We start from the raw sequence: 20,247 nt of genomic DNA, 5'->3' as shown, positions 1-20,247 counted from the left end.
AGTTGCGAGTTGCGAGTTCCGTGAGTTTGTAGCAGGTAATCTAAAAAGTACGATATAAATATTATAAATAATTTGATTGATTATTACAATTAAAAATACTCTGTTTTTAATGTATGATAAGATTAATAACTTTATTAAAATAGTAATTATATGTAACACAATCATGTATTTTTAAAGTATTGTCTAAAAAGTAATATTAAAGAGATTATTTTATTTACAAATATTCTTTTTGTCTAACAAGTTTCTATCATAACGGTATTATTTCAAAACCTAATATAATATTTTAATTAAACATTGATTCTCAATAAATGTTATTATTTATTATTAATAACTAACATATACAGGGTGTCCCAAATCTGGTGTGCAATACTTCATGGAAAGATAGACGGGATCGAGATGAACATAAAAATCCAATATAATCTTGGTTAGGTCTATCAATAATCAAGATATAAATTTTTTAATTTATGCGAATGAGAGCGCGCCTTGCGCGCCGAAGGAAGGGCTCGAGCCGCTCGAGCCATAGCACGGCCTACTGTCTCAAGCATTGGCTGCCGGCGGCGGCGGGGGGAAGAAGGAGAAGCGTGGCGTCGTCGCCGTTCCCACGTCTCGCCGCACCGCGCCTAAGCTCGCGTCGATGGCTGCTACACATACTCGCGATTACATGACAAGATTATAAATTATTAATAAAAATATGACAAATTTAAATCGTAATAAACTTCTGTAAATAAGAAAGTCAAAAGAGAGAAAGCGATGGAAACGTATGAATCCTGCAAATAATATAATATTTGCTGCATCAAATTCTCTTATCGTTTTTTATGGAATATTCAATTAACGAAGATTTATCACGATTGATTCTTTATACATTCTCCTTTCATAACCATCTTATTAGAAAATTACAAAATGCACGAAATACTATCCTTAATATACACTCTTTGTAAAATAACACGATAGAAAAATATTCACGTTTGATCTAAGGACTTCAGGATAAATTATTCGATGCGACTTCTACGGTAATTATAGGTAATCAGAGATCAATGTTATGTCAAGTATCGTTAGTATGGTTAACAACAAAGGATTTTCTCTTGTATATGATAGAGAACTTCGAGTTTCTTCTATCGTTAATACATTATAAGTCACTGAAAATCTGTCGTAATTAATAATGCAATTAAAGGTAGAAGAAACTGTAAGTTTTCTATGGTTATAAAAGAAAATCGTTCGTTGCATTAACAATACATGATATTAAACATTAATTTTTAAGCATAATTATCGTAGCATCGCGCCTAAGCTATCGTGAAATCGTTACATCAAGAGGGAATATTTTTCAGTGTTATTACAAAGAGTGTAACATACTATGGATAAGTATTTCGCGCATTTTAGTATGACACCTCTCTCTCTCTCTCTCTCTCTCTCTCTCTCTCTCTCTCTCTCTCTCTCTCTCTCTCTCTCTCTCTCTCTCTTCTCTCTCTTTCTCTCTCTCTTCTCTCTCTCTCTCTCTCTCTCTCTCTCTCTCTCTCTCTCTCTCTCTCTCTCTCTCTCTCTCTCTCTTCTCCCTCTTTTTTCCTCTTTCCCTCTCAAGCACTACGTAGTACACAAATACAATAATTATTACCACGTTTAACAACATTAGTTTGTACTATTCTACTTTCATTATGTGTAATTAAATAAAGCAGAACGTTGCTACAATTTTTATATTAAAAAGACAAAGATAAAAAGATGTATTTCGCGAAGTTAGCAGAATATCTTTCCCTTTAAAGTATTTACAGAAACACGATAAATGTCATTTTCAACAACAGTTCCAATCAATATTATTAGAGTTTCATTAAATGTCATATAAAATTTTTTTAACAAGATTACTATTTTTTAACATTTTTAACATTAAACACGATACGACACTCAGAAAGAAAGTATCGTGCTGATTATTTATCGCAGTTTTAGTGATAATTTTTGATAATTTTTTTTTCGATCGTGTGTAATACTAAAAATATAAAGAAATGATAATTGTTAAAATTTTATTCAATTTACACACATAATGAAAGTAGAATAGTACAAACTAATGTTGTTAAACGTGGTAATATTTATTGTATTTGTGTACTACGTAGTGCTTGTGAGGGAAAGAGAGAGAAAGAGAGAGACAGAGAGAGAGAGAGAGAGAGAGAGAGAGAGAGAGAGAGAGAGAGAGAGAGAGAGAGAGAGAGAGAGAGAGAGAGAGAGAGAGAGAGAGGTGTCATACTAAAATGCGCGAAATACTTATCCATAGTATGTTACACTCTTTGTAATAACACTGAAAAATATTCCCTCTTGATGTAACGATTTCACGATAGCTTAGGCGCGATGCTACGATAATTATGCTTAAAAATTAATGTTTAATATCATGTATTGTTAATACAACGAACGATTTTCTTTTATAACCATAGAAAACTTACAGTTTCTTCTACCTTTAATTGCATTATTAATTACGACAGATTTTCAGTGACTTATAATGTATTAACGATAGAAGAAACTCGAAGTTCTCTATCATATACAAGAGAAAATCCTTTGTTGTTAACCATACTAACGATACTTGACATAACATTGATCTCTGATTACCTATAATTACCGTAGAAGTCGCATCGAATAATTTATCCTGAAGTCCTTAGATCAAACGTGAATATTTTTCTATCGTGTTATTTTACAAAGAGTGTATATTAAGGATAGTATTTCGTGCATTTTGTAATTTTCTAATAAGATGGTTATGAAAGGAGAATGTATAAAGAATCAATCGTGATAAATCTTCGTTAATTGAATATTCCATAAAAAACGATAAGAGAATTTGATGCAGCAAATATTATATTATTTGCAGGATTCATACGTTTCCATCGCTTTCTCTCTTTTGACTTTCTTATTTACAGAAGTTTATTACGATTTAAATTTGTCATATTTTTATTAATAATTTATAATCTTGTCATGTAATCGCGAGTATGTGTAGCAGCCATCGACGCGAGCTTAGGCGCGGTGCGGCGAGACGTGGGAACGGCGACGACGCCACGCTTCTCCTTCTTCCCCCCGCCGCCGCCGGCAGCCAATGCTTGAGACAGTAGGCCGTGCTATGGCTCGAGCGGCTCGAGCCCTTCCTTCGGCGCGCAAGGCGCGCTCTCATTCGCATAAATTAAAAAATTTATATCTTGATTATTGATAGACCTAACCAAGATTATATTGGATTTTTATGTTCATCTCGATCCCGTCTATCTTTCCATGAAGTATTGCACACCAGATTTGGGACACCCTGTATATTAGAAGAGTCATCTTTTATTAAACAGATGGTGTTAACACTTTGAAACAAATGAGATAAATGATGTAAAATTACTAAATAAATCATAATTAATAATATTTTTTAGATTACAAGTAAAATAAAAATTTAAGTATAAATATTTTTCTTTCTTGTAACAATTAACTGTTAATAATAAGTTACATGGTGTTATCATTATTTTATTTAAAAAATCATATATCTTTATGTATAAATATTATGCATAAATATTTTACTAATGTGAGACTAATAATAATGTTTACAATAAATTTTTTTAATTTGTAATGCAAGTGCATAGTAAATTAAGATATACTATATTTATAAACACATGTTTATAAATACGTTTAAATAAAATAACATTTATAACATTAATAACATATTAGTTAAAAATCAGTCTAATTAAAATTTTATATTAGGTTTTGAAATAATATCGTTGTAATAAAAACTTGATAGACAAATAAATAAATATAATAAAATATTTGTAAATAAAATAATCTCTTTAATATTACTTTAGACAATACTTTAAAAATACATGATTGTGTTACATAATTACTATTTTAATGAAGTTAATAATCTTACAATACATTAAAAACAGAGTATTTTTAATTGTAATAATCAATCAAATTATTTATAATATTTATATCGTATTTTTTTGGTTACCTGCTACAAACTCACGGAACTCGCAACTCGCAACTTGCTCGCGATGTTGATTTGGCATTTTGGCTATACCAGACAGCATTGAGTTGTCACGAATCATGATGGTAGTAGATGGCTGTGCTTATCATATATTTCGGTCCTAGAGAAAATTACTCGAATAGCCATTATCGTAAACACCCTATGCTAGTTACTTGCTAGTTTGAAAAAAAATGGCGGACGTGAGAATACCTACTTTTTTAGTGCTCTAGTTTCATTAGAGCACTAAAAAAGTAGGTATTCTCACGTCCGCCATTTTTCTTCAAACTAGCAAGTAACTAGCATAATGTTTTACATATATAATACATCGCAATAACCTTTAAGGCCCTCACACATAAATTGACATAATCGTAACAGTAAGGTTTCGACCAATCACGTACTTGAATTAGTCGGTTACGGTAAGTTACGGTTATGGTCGCCCAATCCGACGCGTCAAAACCTTACGTTATGGTTATGTCATTTCATGTGTGAGGGCCTTTACAGTCTCAAGATCATAAATATCGTGTCTTTGTTTCATTGTCGCATAAAGTTTGGTGTTTCCAAAGATTATTGACGTATATATATACAAAACATACCTAATTTTTCATGCTAGTTAGAAGAAAAATGGCGGACGTGAAAATACTGAGGGCCTAAACACAATGCCAGGCAACAGGCAATAGGAACAGAAATAATGAAAGAGAGAAAGAGAAATAGGATCTTTTTCTCTCTTTTTCTCTTTCTTTATTACCTGTTTCTATTGCCTGTTGCCTGGCATTGTGTTTAGGCCCTCACTTTTATAGTGCCTTAATGAAACCATAGCAATTCCTCCTCCATGTATATATACTCAAAGACCGCTAACGGGGCAATGTTGCCAGATGGTCTCAACGTAAATCCCCCAAGCTATCTTATATTTCCCCTCCAGATTAGTAAAAAAAACCCTAAATAAAAAAAACTATATAAAACTTACTGTGGCCCGGTTTCACTAGAGTTCCTATAAGGAGAAAGTTGTGCCAATACCGCTCTTGATTGTGATTGACTCCTCCATTTTCCGTTAAACTTCCGGTAGTTTTAGTCATTTCCAGCACAATTTGGCAATCTTGGTATAGCTATCATCAATGCCTTAACATCAGTATTTTGTGTATCTATATATAAAGCAAAGGGTTTATATTGAAGATATTTTAATTATACTATTGAAATTGTAATATAATTGTAAATAAAATAAATGTGATTGAAAATGCTGTGGAATAAAAAAAGAATATATTTGTAAATGTAACCTTAAAATTGCTGAAAAATTTTAGCATTTTTGAGATTACATTTACAAATTATCCTTCTTTTATTCCACAGCATTTTCAATTACATTAATTTTATTTACAATTATATATCTATATATACAAATATATATATATATATATATATATATATATATATATACAGGGTGTCTGGTATTTTTTTATGGAATGTTCATGAGCAGGTAGAGCGCATGAAACTGAACAGAAAAGTCCTTACCGTTTTTCGGTAACCCGACAATTTCCTCAAAAAATGGAGGAGTGATGTTGGTACTAACGAAAGTCCGTAGGCACTAAATTTTAATTTTTGTGATTAGTAAAACTGCATCAGTAATAAATCAGCGCGAAAACATATGCGCGGAGCGAATACAAATAATAAATGAATCTACAATATAATGTCAAATAACCTGCTAATACACAAAAATTAGAATTTAGTATTTAGGGACTTTCGTTAGTACCAACATCACTCCTCCATTTTTTGAGAAAATTGTCGGGTTACCCGTTTTTCCCTTTTCGCAATAGTTAACAAGTTAGTGACTTGTAAAATTAATAGGCCCGGTTTCACTAACGCAAGTTAATCTAAACGGTCGATTATCTTAGGTTATTCCATTGGAAGTGACCAATCGTATTTGTCTTAAATAAAATTAACAAATGCGATTGATCAATTCCAATGGAATAACCCAAAATAATCGACCGATTAGATTAACTCGCGTTGATGAAACCTAGAGATCCTATAAAGAGAGTTGTGCCAATGTGACGGAAATCGCCATTTTCCGTTTCATGGCATGTAAAGGCGGCAAATATCAAGTCTTATTCAAGTCTTATTTTAGTCTTATTTCAAGTCTTATTTCATTTTCTATCCATATTTTTCGACGTTCTAAAGCTTGTGGAAACATACGCATCATTGCACCTTTTTTTGATGTATTATAGCATCCAAAAGCTACACAATTCGGCATTTTCTATTTTTAACATTAATACAGAATATTACATATATATATATATATATATATATATATATTTGTATATATAGATATATAATTGTAAATAAAATAAATATAATTGAAAATGCTGTGGAATAAAAGAAGGATAATTTGTAAATGTAATCTCAAAAATGCAAAAGTTTTTCAGCAATTTTAAGATTACATTTACAAATATATTCTTTTTTACAAATATATCCTTCCACAGCATTTTCAATCACATTTATTTTATTTACAATTATATTACAATTTCAATAGTATAATTAAAATATCTTCAATATAAACCCTTTGCTTTATATATAGCTCTAGTTTACACTGGCTTAGTTTACATCGTGCATTTGATACGCGTATCAGGTACCATATTCGTATCAAATTCGTACTAAATTTTTAGTACGCACGATGTAAACGCTGCCGAATCAATTTAGTACGAACGTATCAAGTAGGAGTATCGTACTAAACTGATACGCGTACCAAGTGATACAAATGTCGATGTAAACGCATAAAACGCATTTTAGAGAGAATTTAGCAATTGAGCATAACCTCAGTGCTAAAATCTAAAAACCGGTGTGAAAATGCCTTAGTAGGAGACATCAACATGAATTAAATTTGTATTATATTTTTCACAGTACATGCTTAGTACATTCAATGTAAACGCGCCCGTACTAAGGCTTTGGTGCGCACCAAACTTAATACGCGTACTAAGGTTTTGACGATGTAAACTAAGCCACTGAGCACTTGGTACGCGTATCAAGTAGTGAATTTAAGCTGATCAGCCAATGGCCTAGTTTACATCGTGCATTTGATACGCGTATCAAGTAGTGAATTTAAGCTGATCAGCCAATGATTAAACACATTCACTAGTTATTTACTATTTGATACGCGTATCAAATGCACGATGTAAACTAGGCCAATGATTAAACACATTCACTAGTTATTTACTATTTGATATGCGTACCAAGTGCTCGGTGTAAACTAGGTCATAGGCTTAGTTTACATCGTCAAAACCTTAGTACGCGTATTAAGTTTGGTGCGCACCAAAGCCTTAGTACGGGCGCGTTTACATCGAATGTACTAAGCATGTACTGTGAAAAATATAATACAAATTTAATTCATGTTGATGTCCTCCTACTAAAACATTTTCACACCGGTTTTTAGATTTTAGCACTGAGGTTATGCTCAATTGCTAAATTCTCTCTAAAATGCGTTTTATGCGTTTACATCGACATTTGTATCACTTGGTACGCGTATCAGTTTAGTACGATACTCCTACTTGATACGCTCGTACTAAATTGATCCGGCAGCGTTTACATCGTGCGTACTAAATATTTAGTACGAATTTGATACAAATATGGTACCTGATACGCGTATCAAATGCACGATGTAAACTAAGCCATAGATACACAAAATACTGATGTTAAGGCATTGATGATAGCTATACCAAGATTGCCAAATTGTGCTGGAAATGGCTAAAACTACCGGAAGTTTAACGGAAAATGGCGGAGCCAATCACAATCGAGAGCGGTATTGGCACAACTCTCCTTATAGGAATTCTATAACATTTGCGCCATCAACGCCAATGCCAAGGAGATTTTCTAATTTTAAACCATCTCTTTTCAATTGGTCCGAAAACTTCAAACGAGTATCTGCTGTTTCTATTTCAATGAGTCTATAGAAACTTAATATAAATTGTAATTACTTTTTCTTTCGTTTTGCTAAAAAAACTATCATTTATATACATAACAATTTTTTCGTGTCTATAGCTGTACTCTTTCATCGATAATCGCAGAATAAAACTCACCACCAATATCGTTGATTAAATCGTCAAGCATGCATGGGGCAATCACAGTTTTCATCAACGATGTACAATTTCGTTCTGTACAATTATTTGATGTCCTGTAAATGTGCAATACATGCGTAAAAACCACTTGGAATAAGTTGCCAGCACGTATTTTGTTCATGTCGTATGTATACTACGTTATATATATATATATATATACACACACACACGCGGACAAGAATGCCTAGCTATATGAAATGAGCTGCATTAACGCGTAACAGAAGAGCTTATGTGGTGGCCCTAAATCGGATCGTGGTCGGATAGATATACTCTTGAAAGTTTTCTCTTTATCATGATTATCTGTTTTCTACAATAGCACTTTCATGTACAAAATTATATAAGTTAGATACTTGCTAACCATGTATTTCAATTAGTATAGAAAGAAATTTGAAAATTGTACTAAAAGTTACAAAATAAATTTTCTAAGATATAAAATGTAGTTTAAAAAATTATATAAAAAATTGAAAAAAAAAAATTATCAGAAAGTACTGCGATTAACAATGCACAGTCGAATATAAGTTAGAGTTGTATACACAGGTTTTTTAAATATATTTCTTCAATGTTTAAATGAGCAAGGTGAGAAAAAAGAACAAGAAAAAAGAGAAGGAAAACGCTTGTAGACACACAAGATTTATCTTTTATTAAAGACAGATATAAAAATAAATTTTGATTTCACACAATCTTTTACTTTAGTGATAAAATGTTCTATCATGTTTTAGCAAATTATATATGTTATATCAAAAATTTTCACAAACTAAGTAATCTGATTGTAAAAATAGTTATTACTTTTAAAGTAGAAAAAAAGTTAAAGTTCGTCATACATTAGAGAAAAAAAATATTTACAGCGTTTCATCTATCAATCGCGATTTTCGCAAAACAATAAGATTTTTTCCAGATAAATTAAAATTATCAAATTCTTCTTCAACAGCGTCGGCATCTTGTATAGTCTTAAAGTATACGTGACAATATCGTACATTAGTTTTCTCATTAGTCTTTATAAGCGTTGCTGAAATCGGACTATATTTCTCAAACAAATGTAAAATATAATGGATGCCATAGTTCATATGAATGTTAGCAACAATTAACTCTTGCATCGGAATGAAATTGAATCTAGATGAGAAATTCTTAGTCCCATTTGACAATGAACCATCCGATACAGTATCAGATTCTTTTGGTTTTATTTCTTCAGAAATTAATGCTGGTATTTTATAATCATGTGTGCTAATTGTTAAATCTCCATTCATTTCAGTGTCTGTCTCGGTCTTTCTTGAAGGATAAAATTTAGATTCTTGTTTCTTTCTCATTGTCTTTCTCTCTTGATCATATTCATTTATGGGATTTTTTTGTCTTGAAAATGAGTATTTTTCATTAAATAGATCTATGTTCTTATGTTTATTTATATTTTCATTAGATTTATAGTTCTGTCTTGAAACATAATCAGTGCCTGAAATGTTATCTTCAAATTTATCCCAATCAAAAGTTTTTGCATTGTGAGTGAGCTTTTCTCCATTTCCTGAAAACTTTTCATTATAACTCAAGTTTGAATTAAATTGCTTGTCATTGTTAGTCCTTTGTGAAATATCTTCTGTCCTTGTTGATTGCCATTGATTTGAACTTTTTTTATCAGTTGCTTTTGTTTCACTCAATTGTTCAAGTTTATCCTTTTGTGGTAATATAGTTATCACATTACTATTTTGTAAACCTTTTAAACATCTAATTACTTCCTCCTTTGTTGCATACGTTATAAATTTTAGTCCATTATCATTTTCTTCTCTACCACGTATAGATAAAACATCTCCATAACACGAAAATATATCTTTTATTTCTTCTGAAGAAAGTCCTTTTTTATTTACAAAATGTACACTATAAGTCCCATCTTTTGTTATCTTATAATATTTTTCATAATCTACTGTTGTATCAGAACGTTCATTCTTCATGAAAGTTTGTCTTGAAGGTAATGAAGATTTTTTATCAAATTTTGCTGAATCTAATTCGTTGTCTTTAGTTAAACTTTGATTAAATTTATGACCATGCATAAAATTTTTTGAAAAATCAGATTCATTATTTTCATCAGAAATTCTTATACGAGTCAAACTTTCTGCATTTGACAAGCTTTTGCTATGAATAGAATTCGAATTCAATGGTTTGTCATTAGATGCTTTTTTAAATGAGTTTCCTGATCTTCCTGCCTGTTGTTGACTTGAGTCTCTCTTATCCACTCTATTTATTTTGCTCTTTTCTGGCAATATCTTTATCTCAGTGCTGTCTTCTAAACCTTTCAAACAATTCAATGTTTCTTTAAGGGTTTTATATTTAACAAATTTAAATCCATTTTCATCTTTGGTAACATTAAAACTTAAAACTCTTCCGTAGGATGAAAATATAGTCTTTAACTGATCATCAGTAAGATTACTAATGGTCTTACAATGTAGATTGTAATTCCCATCAATATCTTTTTTATAATACTTATCGTAATCCATTGTACTGGATAAATACTCTCGTATATAGTTGACACTAGTTATCTCTCTTTAGAATTTCTATTCCTTAATGTAAAGAATAATACAACCAAGCGATATAACAGATTTTCGTAACATAAATCACAAATAGAACTGGGTTAGATTCTTAGATTCCCTTTTAGCATGTAGTTTTTTCATCTAAAATTATTTCAATAAGGTTAGCATAAAAACTTTCTTTTTTAATGTTAATATACATATATATACAGTGATCACACATACCACATATATATACATATAAATATATGATCACTTTTTTTCATCTGATAAACAAGTTTTTCTTACCTAAAGTGTACAAAATTGCTTTATTTCAGGAATAATATTATTTCTTGCAAAAAAATCTGACTGACTCGTCGATTGAGCAAGAACTCTTATCTGTTACACGTGCCGAATTGTCCGAGTATACACAAGCCTCATAGTTGGAAAGTTTTTGCTAGTTGGAAATAGGTTAGCAATTATGTATCTATTTGATTAAATATCTCCCATTGCGTATTCCATGAAAAATCCTATACATATATATAAAAGATCATTATACTCGGGTTTTACTTGCACAAATTTCACATAAACTGAAATATGTTTCGGAAAAAATCGATTCATACCATTCATACCTATAAGCGTTCTAAAATGAACAACACTTGGCCATTGGATCAGAGTTGCCAAATTACCAGTGTGGCCAACTCGTTTCAAGCCATAGACCTTATAGACCTCTGTGAAGTTAGCCACCCAACTTCGGCTTTATTAATTTTCACTAATTGGTATCGTTTGGTGGCACTGATCTCATTAAAGTGGATATGGCATATCCTAATAATGGCTTAGGGCCACCGCACAAACTCTTCCATAACGCGTTAAGCTGGTCACACACACTTTCCGTAGAACGTAACAGTAAGATTTCGACATGTTGGATTGGGCGACCGTAACAGTAAGCGACTAAATCAAGTACGTGATTGGTCAAAACCTTACTGTTACATAACAGTAAGGTTTTGACCAATCACGTACTTGATTTAGTCGCTTACTGTTACGGTCGCCCAATTCAACATGTCGAAACCTTACTGTTACGTTCTACGGAAAGTGTGTGTGACCAGCTTTAGGGCCACCGCACAAGCTTTTTCGTAACACGTTACGTTACGTTAAGTGCTCCATAAATCTAAGTTCGTACTTAAAATTAAACTTACATCAACGCACAAAGAAACTTTTAACGTAAGTTCTTAAGTTCTTACGTTAAGGATTTCTTTGTGCGTTGATTTAAGTTAAATTTTAAGTACAACTTAGGTTCGTATGGAGTACTTAACGTAACGTAACGCGTTAGGGCCACCGCACAAACTCTTCCATAACGCGTTACGTTACGTTAAGTACTCCATACGAACCTAAGTTGTACTTAAAATTTAACTTAAATCAACGCACAAAGAAATCCTTAACGTAAGAACTTAAGAACTTACGTTAAAAGTTTCTTTGTGCGTTGATGTAAGGACCACCGCACAAGCTCTTCCGTAACGTGTTACGTTACGTTAAGTACTGGACTTATACTTAAGCCCGCACGTAACCTTAAACTTTGGTCAACGCACAAAGAAAAACGTAAGTGCCGTAACGTAAGTAAGAATAAGGGCCACCGCACAAACTCTTCTATAACGCATTACGTTACGTTAAGTACTCCATACAAACCTAAGTTGTACTTAAAATTTAACTTAAATCAACGCACAAAGAAATCCTTAACGTAAGTTCTTAAGTTCTTACGTTAAAGATTTCTTTGTACGTTGATTTAAGTTAAATTTTAAGTACAACTTAGGTTTGTATGGAGTACTTAACGTAACGTAACGCGTTATGGAAAAGTTTGTGCGGTGGCCCTAAGTTTAATTTTAAGTACGAACTTAGATTTATGGAGCACTTAACGTAACGTAACGTGTTACGAAAAAGCTTGTGCGGTGGCCCTTAGTTTACATCGTGCATTTGATACGCGTATCAGGTACCATATTCGTATCAAATTCGTACTAAATATTTAGTACGCACGATGTAAACGCTGCCGGATCAATTTGGTACGAGCGTATCAAGTAGGAGTATCGTACTAAACTGATACGCGTACCAAGTGATACAAATGTCGATGTAAACGCATAAAACGCATTTTAGAGAGAATTTAGCAATTGAGCATAACCTCAGTGCTAAAATCTAAAAACCGGTGTGAAAATGCCTTAGTAGGAGACATCAACATGAATTAAATTTGTATTATATTTTTCACAGTACATGCTTAGTACATTCGATGTAAACGCGCCCGTACTAAGGCTTTGGTGCGCACCAAACTTAATACGCGTACTAAGGTTTTGACGATGTAAACTAAGGGCCACCGCACAAACTCTTCCATAACGCGTTACGTTACGTTAAGTACTCCATACGAATCTAAGTTGTACTTAAAATTTAACTTAAATCAACGCACAAAGAAATCCTTAACGTAAGAACTTAAGAACTTACGTTAAGGATTTCTTTGTGCGTTGATTTAATTTAAATTTTAAGTACAACTTAGGTTCGTATGGAGTACTTAACGTAACGTAACGCGTTATGGAAGAGTTTGTGCGGTGGCCCTAAGCCAATGAGATCAGTGAAGGGGGGCCTTGGTGCATCGCGCCGCGCGCGGGAAGAATTGACAAAGAGGTGGATATATTCCGTCATTTTTCGTGTGGAAACAGGTTCGTAACTATATAATCTGAGGCCCGATTCTCGAACTCGTACGAAAAAGAATTGCTTACAAAGATAACACTGTGCATTCATTAAATTAATGGTACATAATTTAGAATCTAAAAGATGCATGCCAATCAATAAATGCACAGTATTACTTTTGTACGTAAAAATTTTTTGTACTAATTGTAACAGCCCAAGGCCCAAGTAGGTTATAGGCTCGTACCTGTTGTATGTGTGCTTTCCTTCTAGGGCTACATTCCAAAACATCCTTTCCGAGGAAAATTTTACTCGATGTAATATAGAATACGAGTAAAATTTTCCTCGGAAAGGACGTTTTGGAATGTAGCCTAGAAAACGGAGTGGTGGGGATATCCAATACGAAAAGAGACAGAATATATGAGAATATATTTATGTCTCTGTCGATTCTCCCCGCGCAGACTCCGGCATATAGCAATGGCCCCTCCATTAATACAAGCTCTATGTACATTTCTGACAGATTTTCGCTTCAGGCCGGCTCGCCATGGGCTCGGAAAACGGAATCGGAACGAGCGGATCACCAATTAGCGGTATCGTTTTGACGGAATTAGTAAAAGGGTTCTATCAGAAAGATCCCGTGATTGGTGATCCGCTCGTTCCGATTCCGTTTTCCGAGGGGAGCCCCATGGGGAGCCGGCCTCACTCAAAACCACAGAGATCGGTCTCCTGGGGGTCTATTACGGTTCTTAGGTGAGTTCACTCACTTTTCACATTTCCAGCACTGTCTCCACTGATTGGTGTATACTTTTAGAACTAACGATATACACCAATCACTGTAGCTCACTTTTCACATTTTCACAGTGAGTGATCTTACCTAAGAACTGTAATAGACCCCCTGGGCAGCAATCATGAATTTTTGCTCTAGTTTACACCGAGCACTTGGTACGCGTATCAAGTAATGAATTTAAGCTGATCAGCCAATGATTAAACACATTCACTAGTTATTTACTATTTGATACGCGTACCAAGTGCTCGGTGTAAACTAGAGCTTTGTCACTTTTCACTGGTAGGTAAATGAAAAATGAAATGTAAAAAAGGGAAAAATGAAAAGTAGTATTTCTATTATACAAATTATTAATATAAAAATGTAACTACAATATATAAAATGTAATGAATAATATATTAAGAAGTATCAAGCAACCAAAATTTATAGTTATAATGTAATATAATAATATATAATACAATTATATTTAACAAATGATTGTAAAGCTAGGTTAGGTTAGGTTAAGTTAACCGTCAGCATGAATTCTTCAAACGTGAAATATTTCATGTAAACTTTCGATTTGCTTGAAAATAGTGTCAATTTTCATGGAAATTTTTAACCTTCACGCGAGATGGTTAAAAGTGAAAAATGTGAATACAATATATCTCGTATTGGATTCACTCTGGAGAGAAGTGAAATTTTTTGGGTAAATAGGTTATTTTAGGTGTTTACGATAATGGCTATCCGAGTAATTTTCTCTAGGATCGAAATATATGATAAGCACAGCCATCTACACTGGAACCCCGCGTTAGCGGACTGTTCGGGGCTTTGGTCCGCTAACGCGGGGTTATCTCCTATTGCTTGGTTTCACTCCCACTCCGTGAAATACGCGACTGCATTGCTCATTGCTATCCCTACACACGCTACTCATGTGGGCCGAGTGCATATGGAGGGGATATTTTCCGCTAACGCGGAGTACGCTAACGCGGGGTTATCTCCTATTGCTTGGTTTCACTCCCACTCCGTGAAATACGCGACTGCATTGCTCATTGCTATCCCTACACACGCTACTCATGTGGGCCGAGTGCATATGGAGGGGATATTTTCCGCTAACGCGGAGTACGCTAACGCGGGGTTCTAGTGTACTACCATCATGATTTGTGACAACTCAATGCTGTCTGGTATAGCCAAATCAACATCACGAGCAAGTTGCGAGTTGCAAGTTCCGTGAGTTTGTAGCAGGTAATCTAAAAAGTACGATATAAATATTATAAATAATTTGATTGATTATTACAATTAAAAATACTCTGTTTTTAATGTATTGTAAGATTATTAACTTCATTAAAATAGTAATTATGTAACACAATCATGTATTTTTAAAGTATTGTCTAAAGTCAATTCATGTGTGAGGGCCTTAATGATATATCCACACAACTTGCATAAGCATATACATAAAAAAATTGATTGGCTACAAGCACTTACATAAGAAAATAGACCAATCAAATTCCTTATGCATATAGATTTGTTCTGGTTGCCTACACTTTTACACTTCTACGAAAAATATAAGTTCTTATTGGTTTATATTTTTAACCAGCCAATGAGAACTTATACTTTTCGTAGAAGTGTAAAAGTGTAGGCAACCAGAACAAATCTATATGCATAAGGAATTTGATTGATCTATTTTCTTATGTAAGTGCTTGTAGCCAATCAATTTTTTTATGTATATGCTTATGCAAGTTGTGTGGATATATCATTAAGGCCCTCACACATGAATTGACATAACCGTAACAGTAAGGTTTCAACCAATCACGTACTTGAATTAGCCGGTTACGGCAGATTACGGTTATGGTCGCCCAATCCGATGCGTCAAAACCTTACGTTATGGTTATGTCAATTCATGTGTGAGGGCCGTTATGGCAGGTTACGGTTATGGTCGCCCAATCCGACGCGTCAAAACCTTACGTTATGGTTATGTCAATTTATGTGTGAGGGCCTTTACTCTCGCAACACGAAGTGTTGCGCAGCAAGAAAACCAATCAGCATCGCGGAAAAGTGGCAACAATGCAATGGTAATATCTTTTTACAAAGTGACTGGATAAGAATAGTTGATAATGTCAGCGTTCTTCAATTACCGTGGGTTTCCTTGAGGGTTGGAAAATTTATCCTAGGATTGTTATTTTTTAGTTATTAAAATATTTGAGGACTCTTCAACTTTACATTTGATTAAAAATTTATTTATTTTATTAGTTCCATATAAATACTATGTTATTTTACAAATACGATTCAAATTCAATATGTCTTAAGTAATCGACTGATATTCGATTTAAAAGTAATAGAGAACGATTCTAATTGGATGCGACTTAAATAATATAAATTATATAAAATATTAATACTCGCAAATTTAATTTGAAATTTCTGTTATATTCGGAATTGCGGATTTAAAAACCGGCTTCGGTATGCGCTGCGCGAGGACGCTACGCCATACCGCGCGTTTGATTTACGTTTCCCGCTTCCTAGTATGGTCGCTTCGATGGGCGGCCATCTTGTGCGTGCGGAGACTGCGCACTGACGCATCTGTAATTTACGACTCTCGCGCGCACCAGCTTCTCTGAGCTTCTCTCCCGTTTGTTTTAGCGGCAGGTTTTCATGTTGAGGCGAATCCAGACGAATCATCGCGATTCGTAGGATATTCGCGAGCTTTTCCTTGGTAGCTCATCTCGATCGACGTTTGCTCGACAAGAGACACGGCCACACGGCCGGCGGAAAAACGTTGCGCGCGCAAAAAGAACGGCGAGAGAGAGAGAGAAAGAGAGAGAGAGAGAGAGAGAGAGAGAGAGAGGGAGAGAGTGAGAGAGAGAGAGAGAGAGAGAGAGAGAGAGAGAGAGAATAGTGGGCGGAGTTTGCGCCTGGGTCAACTTTGCGACGAAGTTGCGCGACTTGTTCAGAGAACGAAGGAAGCAACGCGTTCCTCGAGCGTCCTCGAGAGACAGTCGATCGGGGAGATCGGCATTTACGCGCCAGTGTGGAGAGAAGGTTATGGGATCGAGGCATACACCGCGCCGGCCCGGCCGTAAGAGATGAGATCGGGACGACCGTAAATAAAGGTGGATGCGCACGCACGGAGAACGACGGCGAGTCGTTGCGAGCGCGAGGAAGAAAGAGGAAGCGTGACGCGCGGCGGCCGGCAGTGTGCGGGAGGCAGATGCATGGGACGCTCTGATTGGTCGCGGCGGCTGCTATGGCCGCCGATTGGCGTACCGCACGCATATATCTCAAGGCAGAGCGTACGGACGCGCACGTACACCCGCGGGCCGCGTAGCAGTCGCTCGAGCGACCGAGAACAGTGAGAAGAGCGACGGAAACGGTCGGTCCGTGCGCGTCGTCGCCGTCGCCGTCGTGGTCGTCGTCGCCGCCGTCGTCGCCGCCACTGCCGTAGTTTATTCGTAAGACGGAAAGCGTTCGTGTGCGACGTCTGTGGCGCGGATGGCTCGAGGAACGACGCCATAGCGAGTAGGAGCTGGAGATCGTCGTGAGAGAAAGAGAAAGAAGAGAGAGAGAGAGAGAGAGAGAGAGAGAGAGAGAGAGAGAGAGAGAGAGAGAGAGAGAATATATATATATACATATAGATATATATCTATATATATACATAAAGTGTGGTGATTCGACGAGGGGAAGAGTGCGGTCCGGATACGACGCCGACCGTCTCGACACAACCGCGTATACGTAAAACTCGACAATCCGTCAATGTTAGAGCCGCCGTAGGCTTAACCATTCTCAATATTTGCCCTATATTGTGTATACCAGATTTTTAGAGGCTGATAATTAGTAGCGCGAAGTGCATCGCCAAAAACGGAGTGGCGGCACGCGAGGGGGAAGGGGGGCGGGAACGAGCGAGCGAGGATAGAAGGTAAGCGTGAGCGAGAGAGCGACGGAGGGAGAGGGAGGCGAGACGAAACGGAGCGGAGTGCGGAGTTAAAATCGCCGTTTTAACTCCGACACGCAGAAGGACAAAGACCGCGGCGTTGGCATAACCTCCAATTCGTTCGCGCCGCGCGAGCGAGGCTGCGGTGCGCCTCAGGTCACGAGGAGATAAAGTGAGAGTGAAAGAGAGAGAGAGAGAGAGAGGAAGAAAGAGTATATATTTTTGCAAGTGTGCAACGCGCGACTAGGGCGACTGACGCACGGAAGAGAGAAAGAGAGAGAGAGCACGTGCATCAATTACGTCCGACGAGATAGAAGGTCGAATCTGTTCAAGTTTGTTTCGCGTTCTTCTGCGACACCTGGTATACGAATATAACGCATAGGTTATAACGCGTTTTTACGTGCGTGGTGGCCTGACACGTTACAAGTTTCGTTTCTTCGATTGTTCGTTCGTTTTGGGCTCCGCGACGTATAAGCGGATATAAGTAAAAAGGAAAAAGAGGGAAACGCAAATACGGTATACGCGCTACGCGCACGCACGCACGCACGCACGCACATACGTGAGATACGCGGACACGGTGGCCGACTGATCGTCATCATCACCACCACCACCGCTGAGAGTGGAGTGGAGTAGCGAGTATTCGGTTGATGGATGAGACTGGCAGGATGCTGCAACACGGAGGATCAGGTGTGGGTCTGATGGGTGGAAACCAGGGCCAGGGGGCCCAGAACACCGCCGGCTACGGCAGTATGGGTCCGGTCGACGGCACCGCGGCCCAGGGCCCCGACCAGGCGGTCGAGGCCAGGAAGCAGGACATCGGCGAGATCCTGCAGCAGATCATGAACATCACGGACCAGAGCTTGGACGAGGCGCAAGCGAGGTACGAGATCCCTCCCCCCCTTTTTTCCGCCATTTTTTTTAATGCCTGCGCGCGGGACGCGCTGCGTCCTTTGATTTTCTCTTCGTTAAGGTACCGTTCTCTCTTTTGTCCGATGTTTTCTCTTTATCCTCGAAGGTTTTTTCGGCCCCTTTCAAAAAAAGTACCATTTAAGTGCTTACCGAGAAAAACCTGCAACCTTCAAGGAACTTATTTTTTTCATGGGATTTGTTAGTGTATTCAGGAAAAGTTTTGCTATTTTACTTCTACTTTTAAATTTGTTCTATTCTGACAAAATTCTTTTCTTTTTTAACATTTTTCCTTAATAATTCAAAATTGATTAGCAATAAGTGTGGCATACACGGACACATGCGGACGTATTAATACCCTCCCCCCTCCCTTCCCACCAAGCATACTAACTGCTCAGAGTGTATCTTTCTCTTTCAATATACTTTTACAGTGCAATTAATGTGTCTAGGCATTTCTGTCCCGTGGACATTCTCTTGTGGCTCGCGAGTATCTTTTTTTTATATTAAAAACAAAACAAAAGAGTGGCAACACAAAAGATAATACATTGTTTCAAATCGCGGATATTTGCATAAATCGCACACTTTATTCCCGTGTAAATGTATTTAATGTTCGCGATGCTGCTGCCCAGTTTATAGTTACTTATAACAGTAGCGTCGTATTCGTAATTGCCGCGTACTGCTTTCGCGCTAAAACGTCCGTAGAGGTCTATCAGCGTTACGTCGGAGCAGAAAATTATGTTTACGGTTCGTTAATAGCGGAATTAAAGGTTTAATGGTACTTTCGATTTACGAGGTCGATTCGTTACCCCGGGAAGAGTACCGAGTAAACGAAATTCTCATAAAAGCAAGACGACGCTCGCGCGTATAAAATACAGTGCGTGCGCGCGCGCGCGCGCGCGGTTTTATTTTTGAGTCTCCGGCGGGGTGGAAGCGGTTCATAGAAAAAAATGCATTAAATCGCATAGGTTACAAAGTATACGCTTCCTCGTCGTATAACTCCTCATCCCCGAGTTGATTCCCGCAACGTCACGCAAGAAGCGCATCTCGTCCGCGCTCACTCCTCCGTAATTCTCGTATATCAAATTAAAAGGAACACGCGGAGCACTTTGCACAATCTTCGCAGTTAATTATACGGTATTATAAAACGTGCGACGTGCTCATTAATGACGACGAGTGATAATACACTTTTACCGTGTAACCGCGGGTCTCTCGCTCGTATGTACTTAGCTAATTATACGCGCGTTATTCATTAGCGCATTAATCAGCCTGATTTATCTCGCGGGATACATTCTCTCGGTAAACATCCTCTCTATCTTTTTTATAATAATTTGATGCAACTGCCAGACGTTTAGATAAGATCTAGATTCGCGAGGAGAGATCTATCGGCATTACGTTTCTCTTTTTTACGATTCACCGAGTAAACAAATGACGAAGGACGCGGCTGC

At 36.4% G+C, this 20,247-nt stretch overlaps 2 protein-coding genes and 1 long non-coding RNA gene across 10 annotated transcripts in view; 2 read left to right on the top strand and 1 right to left on the bottom strand.

Annotated features, from left to right (window-relative positions):
- Nucleotides 1–7,545: 7,545 nt before the first annotated feature.
- On the top strand, nucleotides 7,546–8,729 carry LOC114255300. The gene is made up of 2 exons (XR_003626586.2): nucleotides 7,546–7,906; nucleotides 7,979–8,729. It is a non-coding gene; the product is annotated as an uncharacterized LOC114255300 (long non-coding RNA).
- Nucleotides 8,675–11,327, bottom strand: LOC105840269. 2 transcript variants are annotated; one of them, XM_012687157.3, is made up of 3 exons: nucleotides 11,177–11,327; nucleotides 10,854–11,074; nucleotides 8,675–10,709 (listed from the first exon to the last, which is right to left on the bottom strand). In XM_012687157.3, the coding sequence occupies exon 3, from the start codon at nucleotides 10,533–10,535 to the stop codon at nucleotides 8,895–8,897; it is 1,641 nt and encodes a 546-aa protein (XP_012542611.1). In that variant the 5' UTR covers nucleotides 10,536–10,709; nucleotides 10,854–11,074; nucleotides 11,177–11,327; the 3' UTR covers nucleotides 8,675–8,894. The 2 variants fall into 2 exon arrangements, with proteins under 2 accessions (XP_012542611.1, XP_012542609.1); XM_012687155.3 differs by having other exon boundaries at nucleotides 11,168–11,319.
- Nucleotides 11,328–16,950: 5,623 nt separating this feature from the next.
- Nucleotides 16,951–20,247, top strand: part of LOC105838247 (homeobox protein extradenticle) — an 82,209-nt gene continuing 78,912 nt past the window's right edge. For 3 of the 7 annotated variants that reach the window (XM_012683674.3, XM_012683677.3, XM_012683675.3), the window contains exon 1: nucleotides 16,952–18,776. In XM_012683674.3, coding sequence (XP_012539128.1) covers nucleotides 18,544–18,776 — 233 coding nt within the window. In that variant the 5' untranslated portion in view covers nucleotides 16,952–18,543. Of the gene's footprint in view, nucleotides 18,777–20,247 lie in introns of all 7 variants that reach the window. The other 4 variants (XM_012683673.3, XM_012683672.3, XM_012683676.3 and 1 more) reach the window with 4 other exon arrangements.

This window comes from Monomorium pharaonis, chromosome 6, assembly GCF_013373865.1.
Source record: "Monomorium pharaonis isolate MP-MQ-018 chromosome 6, ASM1337386v2, whole genome shotgun sequence".
NCBI classification, from domain to species: domain Eukaryota; kingdom Metazoa; phylum Arthropoda; class Insecta; order Hymenoptera; family Formicidae; genus Monomorium; species Monomorium pharaonis.
This window is presented reverse-complemented; position numbering and strand designations above follow the sequence as displayed.

Bases quoted from the DNA above. Each gene is read 5' to 3' on its own strand.
- LOC105840269 (XM_012687157.3), bottom strand. From the start codon at position 10,535: ATGGATTACGATAAGTATTATAAAAAAGATATTGATGGGAATTACAAT.